The sequence below is a fragment of the Stegastes partitus genome, unplaced genomic scaffold (genome assembly GCF_000690725.1).
Source record: "Stegastes partitus isolate 25-593 unplaced genomic scaffold, Stegastes_partitus-1.0.2 Scaffold958, whole genome shotgun sequence".
Taxonomy (NCBI): Eukaryota; Metazoa; Chordata; class Actinopteri; family Pomacentridae; genus Stegastes; species Stegastes partitus.
The window spans coordinates 40,414-47,653 of record NW_007578689.1 but is presented as its reverse complement, the minus strand read 5'-3'; the positions used below and the strand labels follow the sequence as shown (position 1 = coordinate 47,653).

The following is a 7,240-nucleotide window of genomic DNA, read 5'->3' as shown; positions in this document are numbered from 1 at the left end:
GAGAACACGTGGAGAACACGTGGAGAACATGAAAACACTTGAAGAACACGTGAAGAACACATGGAGAACACATGAGGAACACATGGGGAACATTTAGAGAACATATGAAGAGCAGAAAAGACACCACTAGCATGACCAAACACCGATCGACCCGGCTGAGGCCTGCTTCTAGAGGATCGTCTCCTCGGAAGCTCAGATGAACTAAACAGTTCTGGAATGAAAATTCTAAGGAACACCTGAGAACCTCCAGGAGAACCTCTAAAGATTTGAACCTGAGTTCTGCTGGGTTCTGTGCTGTGAACCGTCCCATAGAAGATGGACTCACCCCTTTGAAGATGTTCTGTTTCAGCTGGTTGGTCTCCACCATCCTCCCCTCCTCGTCCTGGTGTTTGGTCCAGTCCTCGGCGGACAGCGGTTCTCGGCGGCTCACCTGAGGTCTGGTTCCCAGGTCGATCTGCAGACAGAGTCCGGTCAGTGAGCATTAATTGAGTCTGAATATCTGAAGCTCAGAAACTGCTATTCAGACCAGCCCTCGTCTGAGGCAGCTGAATCAGAACCCACGGGGTTCAGTTTGATCGACCCTTCACCAAACTGAACGAGCAGAACTCTGGGTACGATTCATAGAATGCAACCTCAAGAAGCTGGAGGAATTAACCAAAGAAACCCGATGAACTCTCTTCAGAACCCTGCTCGGCAGTGCTTCAGACCCACCCTGGTGATGACCTCGAAGCCGGGCTCCTCCTGCTGGTTGATTTCCAGTCCTGGGATGACTTCTCCCAGCAGGTCGGCCACCTCCTCCGGGGGGCGCTGCTGCTGCTCCTCCGTCCCTCGCAGGGCGTCAAAGATGTAGTTGGTGACTTTGGAGAACCCGCCCAGCGTGGTGACGTACGGGTCGCGCTTCAGCTTCTGCAGGGACACACAGGAAGACCGGGTCAGTCTACAGACTGGACAATGTCAATGAAACCCACAGAAAGTCTCACGGAAACACCTGAAGATCCGTAAACCAAACGAAAACACACCAGTAAAATCTACAAAACGTATGAGTGTGAATCTGTAGACGAATCAGAGGAACATCTACTGAAACATGATTGGTAAAGATCAACACGTTAACCCAGAACACACCGACAACGCCACAGAAACAAGAAGATCAGGGAAAGGGTGGAAATTAACCACAGAAAGACTCAAGACATCTACAAAATACCCAAATATCTCTCTCTGTATAGCTCACTCTAAAGAAACACCAACAAATAACCAAAAACAGCCCAAAAAGGGTCCAGAACAAATCTGTGAACTCGGTGAATTCCCCAGAACACGATCAGGTGTGTGAGTTGGCAGTAAATCGTCATGGTGTTGTGTGAAGGAGGTCCGTGTGGGTTCTCACGTGAACGAGGCCAAAGTTGTTGTCATCCAGAAGGTTCTCAAAGGACTGCGATAGAGCTTTGTTAGGAGTGCTGACCAGCAGACACGTTTCATCGTCCGGTGACCTGCAGACACACAGACAGACACAGAACCCTGACGTCACACTGGGACCACAGCCACTGGATCAGCCGGTGTGACGGCGCTGTGATAAACATCCTCCGTATCTCTGAGTCGGGTCGATCACACTTTGTTTCTCTGAGCTTCTATTAAAGTTTCAGCAGCTTCGCGTCGGCTGCTGCTGAAAACATCCGGGTCTTAATCTGCAGCGTTTCATTACGAGGCATCGATAAGAACTTTAATAACAGCTATCAGCAGCAGCAGCGCCGTAATCTCACTGATGTTTGGTTCAGAGGAAAGAAAAGTGCTGCGTGAGACACCGTCAGAGGGAATTAGCATATAAATAACAGCAGGACCTCACTGACAATAACATGCATTCATTTCTCTGCCCACGTCTCCTCCATCAGGAAACCCAATGATTCCAACCTCTAAACAACTCACACTATATCACTAAATATACATATAATCAGCAACTAGCAGATGCTGAGGGGCTGGTTCTGGTTTGATGGTTCCTCTTTCAGCTCAGTGTGGAACGTCCCTTCAGACAGAAGCAGAGCCTGATGTCAGATTCTGGGTTTCATGTTGGAGCAGAATGACAGGAACCTGACAGAAACATTTGACAGTTTCCCAAAATACCTCAGAATTTGTCCAGAGTTACTTGAACATTGTCCAACAGTTATTGTTCTCGAGCTCAGGCTGAAACTGCTCTACAGGCGTTAACACGTTGCTCATGGTGATCTATCAGACTGACAGTGAACAGCTGCTCTGACACGATGCTGTACCTCCGTGGGGATGCAGCCTGCAGCTGGACTGCTGAGGAGACGATCCTCAGCAGGTGCTGCACACCTGCCCACAGGTAACACAGTGACAGCGTCTGTGTGTCTCAGCACTCACTCGGTGAGCAGAGCGAACCTCCGCAGGCTGTCCAGGAACTCTCTGCTGCCGCCCTGGTGGAAGTGCAGCGGTGGCAGCGAGGCGGAGGCGTCCTTCAGCTGCAGCAGCAGGAAGGTCCAGCCCTCCTCCTTCACTGTGATGGATCTCAGGTCGCTGACGCTGACGCTGAAGGTCCAGCGGCTCCTCTCATGGCTGTGGTTCAGAGATCCTGAGAGACAAGATGCAGGGATCAGAAAACACACTGAGAACCCAGCAGAACCTCCTCAGAACATCTGGTTCTGATTCTGCAGTACCTGTATCTACTGACCAGAGTTCTACCTTCAGACTGTGAATGTTCCAGAGTTCCACAGAGGAGGGTCCAGATTAATCACTGTAATGGACTCTTTCCGTCATTTCTGAGCCTCAGAACTTCATCAGTACAGACACATGACACTTCCACTGATGGAGCCTAAAGGAACCTTTGTGGGTTCTTCAAAAGGTTCCTTGTGAGACTAAAGGTTCTTAGTTCCAGGTAGCACCTGTCCAGGTGAGAAGCCAGACTCACCTTCTCCGTTGCTGCAGGCCTTCTTCCTGAAGGTTACGGCGTTCACCATGTCCCACTCTGTCTCATAGCTGTGCTGACTCTCCAGAAGCTGCTGGGCCTGGGAACGCTCTGGACACTGGTTCCATTCCATCACTGAACTGGAGTCCTGCTCAGGCACACAGTCACTGTTTACCAGTGTTCTGATCCAATCAGACTCATTTACTATGTGCAGACACAGAGTCCAGCCTGATCCGGTTTCTTAGACAACACACACTGAATGTGGCTGCACTACAGTTACTAGAGTCAGTCGGTGTGTCTGCTGGATGCTGCAAAGCCTGAAGAAGAAAAAACTGCATTTCTGCCTCCTAATGGTTTCTTGTTATTTATTTTTTTACAAACATAAGTTTAATTGAACCAAACTGACCAGGTAACAGAGCTGAATGCTTCTAGCAGCTGTTCAGGCTGATGATCTGCAGGTGGAGATACTCAAAGCTCTGAGGAACATTCAGATCATCTACTGATGAACTCATCTTTTATTTTGATCAGTTGAGGAGTACGTGTAATTTCAGTCCAACATTAAACACAGATGTAATGAAACTGGAGTTTTTCTGTCTTCCATCCAACAAACAGCTGATCACTGGATCTTCAGTTACTCACAAACCAGGAAGCTGGACTGAGGAGCACAGACGTGGAGTTTCAACTAGTGGCGGTTAATCTAATTAATGTTTTGTCATTAATTAATGGAAGTGAACGAGCTAAAGTCGCAGCCCTGGTGTAAACAGAAACCTGAGGACAGATGAAACAGACGAACCTTCCCGGCACACAGCATGTTGGACGGATCCACGGTGTCCTCCAGAGGTCTGAACTCCACCAGCACCTCCGCATCCTGACGGAGAGGAAACACCTCCATCAGCAGGTTCATACGACCCACATACCACACAGCAGCTCACAGCCCTGATCCAAACAACGCCTACATCTGATCAGAACCAGTCACAGAACAGCAAAGACTGAAGAGAAGACATGATGGACACAAACAGAACGAGCTGCCAGCTGCTTCTCACGTGTCATTTATTCATTTGTTCTCCAGTTTAGTGGAATAAGGGTCAGCTGCTGGTCAGACGTCAGGATTTAGCTCGTGTGTCTCTTAGTGTTCTGACAAATATGATCAGGCGGTTTTTACACTTCCCTCACATCTCAGGAACAAACAGATGAACCTGATGAGATGCAGATGAACTACTAACGAAACCTGATGACTCGTGTTTTACCTTGTCGAGGATCCGCAGACACCCTGAAACCAGCAGATCCTGATCGAGGCCGTCTTCATCGCCGCTCGGATGGATGAAGACGCCGTCGTGCTCAAATATCACCTGCAGGAAGTTACAGGCACATCAGCAAGCGTTAAAACGCTGTTTGTGCTGCAGCAGATCGACCCAGACGTGGTGCTGAAATACGTTTCCCTCCTACATCTTCATAAATAGAACCTGCTTCAGACCATACGCTCTTCTCTGTCAGGTCTTCTTCTAACCCTCCCCTCTTCACGTCAGCTTTCAGAAATGGTACAGGCGTTTTTACAAGTTTTATATGATTGTTTGAAAACTGCTTCTCAATTGAATGAAATAAAATTGTAATTATGCTTTTGAACAGAACACTGCATCTGGTAAAAATAAAAACAATGAACATTTACACTTTTGCAAAAATTAAATGAAAAGTAAAACATAAAAATAAATTAAATTCCCTGTCGATCCCCGCTGGCTTCGTCTGCTCCACCTGAGCGTGCTGCTGCTGCTCTGGTTTCATTTGATTTTGCTTTTTGCGTCTCACATCCTTCAGCACTGAACCCCCGAGCTGAGCGCTGACAAGAGACTCCAATGAAAATTAAACTAAACTAAAACTAAGATTTGTATATTAGTGTAAAGAAGAGCCAACACTGAGTAAAACTAAAATAAATTAAATTAACAGTGTTTTGTTTGTATGTTTAAGTAAATATAGTAAAAATATATGTATATATCAGCTTATTGTATTAATGTAAAAAAAAACATATATAATTCAAATTTCTGCTATCTGACCTTTTCATCTGTATATAGTTATAATATTTACACCCACAGCTGAGGACCGGTAACAGAACTTATATATATATATATATATACACCGTACTTTTATTATGTTTCCAGGCAGAGCTGTGTGTGTATTTTTTATATATTAGACCGTAGAGTTCGACAGCAGAGCTCAGAGTTAACCTTTAACCACAGCAACTGACTGCTAGTTCACTTTAACCGGCACAACTTTGTCTGCTAACGCTGTTAGCTCAGTTAGCCGTTAGCTCAGTTAGCTCCCAGCAGGAAACACTGACAGCTGGATGTTTGTGGAGTTCAGCTGAACTCTGGGTCTACCGAGCGGTACTCTGGAAGCTGCTGGCCGCTCTGTGACCTCTCTGGGCCCGTCAGTCTGTCACCACTGTTGGCCGTTAGCTCCTCACATCGGTTCCCGGGGCTGCGCGGTTCTGTTACAGGCAGAGAGTGGCTCAGAGATTCGGACAGAGGCTGACAGGGAGCCGCTTCTTCGGGCTGCTGCTGCCGCTATGATCTGCTGATGGTGTCGGTGTAGCTCCGGAGCAGCTAACTGATGCTAACAGACTGACGGAGGGGAGCGGAGGGTCAGCGTGGAACTGCAGCCGGACTGAGACAGCTCCCACCGCCTGAGCGCGGCCTCAGCAGCGGGCTGAGTCCGTCCGGTTCGACCAGAACTCCCGCTAACGTGTTGGTGTTTTTACCTTCAACACTGAGTCCGCCGCCATGTTGTCTCCTTCCTCTTGATGACGACACAGACACGTGACGGCGGCCGCACAACAACACTGACACGTCAGCTTCCGGTTCAGAAGCGCTGCCTCACGTGACAATAAATAAAGTGAAAGTCCAGCAGATTGTTTTTTTTATTAAAAACAGAGACAGATTCAGGTAAAATAAATATAAACTCACTTCATTATATTATTAAAATAGTTGAATTTAAAGTTGTTTTACTATAAAAAATAAATTCAGCCTGTGATAAAATAAAATTAAACAAGTAATCTTCAGCCCAAAACGACTGTATTAATAAGTAAAGCTTTCGGTAGATATAATAACGAATTAAATGAAGGTTATTAAAAGGGAAACTTTTATAAACGTCTCATTTGTCAAAACTCAAACCAAACATACAGAACGTTTATGTTTAAGGAGGAGATGCGACATTTTAAAGCTGCAAACAGATGAGTGCACATGAGCTGCTGACTTAAATAAAGAAACGCAACATGTCGTGTGAAGCAGCGCTGTTTGCATCAACGTGTGACTCATCGTCATTCATGAATGTGAGCAGAAATGTCACAGCTCGTCTTTCTTCCAAATGTCACTTCAGCTGCTTTCATGTGACTGATGGACATCTCGTCGTCGCTCGGCTCTGATGGGAGACATTTCAGAGATGGAGGAAGGTATCGGCTCCATCTGCTCATAACGCTGCTTCACTCAGAACAAAGCTCCTCCTGCCTCATCCAGCGGCTTTCATATCCTGCAGCAGGAAATTGTCTCAGCTCTTATCAGCGTCCAGGTTTTATCGAAGACACTGCTGCTGGACGGAGACGCACCTGCTGACCTGCCTCTGAGAAGACTGACAAACACGGAGGAGGAGGGTTCAGCACCAAGTTTAAAACCAGCTTCAAGTCGACAGGCGTCAACCTGCTACAGCTGAACCAAGTCCCATGTTGTTGGAATCCTGAAACATCACATGTTCAGCCAAGAAATCTTTATTGATTTTCAAGAGAATTAATGTCAGCTTCAGGCTAAATGACGAACAGATCACCTGGACAACACTCTGGTGTTCTACCTGTCACAGTTACTGACTACAAACGGATTTATGTGTCTGAGAACATTTTGTTAAATCAGTAACTTCCTGTTTAGACTGAATGCTGCTGGAAACTGTCCTCCTTTAGGTCCGCCCCTGCTGCCACCTGAGCTGACTGCTTCCAGGTAGAGTACATCTAACGTACATTACATCATCATCACATGACAGCTTTGATTCATCTGAAGGAGGAACTTTTAGAATACCTGCCTGTCTCCCAGCAGCAGGTGGATAACACCTGGACACACTGACCACACCTGGACACACCTGGACACACTGATCACACCTGGACACATCTGGACACACTGATCACACCTGGACACACCTGGACACACTGATCTGATCTGACTCCTGGACACACCTGATCACACCTGGGCACACTGATCACACCTGGACACATTGATCACTCCTGGACACACTGATCACACCTGGACACACCTGGGCACACCTGGACACAGCTGGACACACTGATCACACCTG

General features: G+C 47.0%; 1 protein-coding gene across 1 annotated transcript in view; it reads right to left on the bottom strand.

Moving 5' to 3' along the window:
- tbc1d15 (TBC1 domain family, member 15) overlaps nt 1-5,696 on the bottom strand; it is an 8,307-nt gene extending 2,611 nt beyond the window's left edge. Inside the window, exons 1-8 of the mRNA XM_008294388.1 lie at nt 5,664-5,696; nt 4,159-4,260; nt 3,705-3,779; nt 2,915-3,059; nt 2,371-2,578; nt 1,382-1,484; nt 712-906; nt 326-454 (exon numbers count right to left, since the gene is read on the bottom strand). Coding sequence (XP_008292610.1) covers nt 326-454; nt 712-906; nt 1,382-1,484; nt 2,371-2,578; nt 2,915-3,059; nt 3,705-3,779; nt 4,159-4,260; nt 5,664-5,687 — 981 coding nt within the window. The 5' untranslated portion in view covers nt 5,688-5,696. The remainder of the gene's footprint in view (nt 1-325; nt 455-711; nt 907-1,381; nt 1,485-2,370; nt 2,579-2,914; nt 3,060-3,704; nt 3,780-4,158; nt 4,261-5,663) is intronic.
- Nucleotides 5,697-7,240: the final 1,544 nt, after the last annotated feature.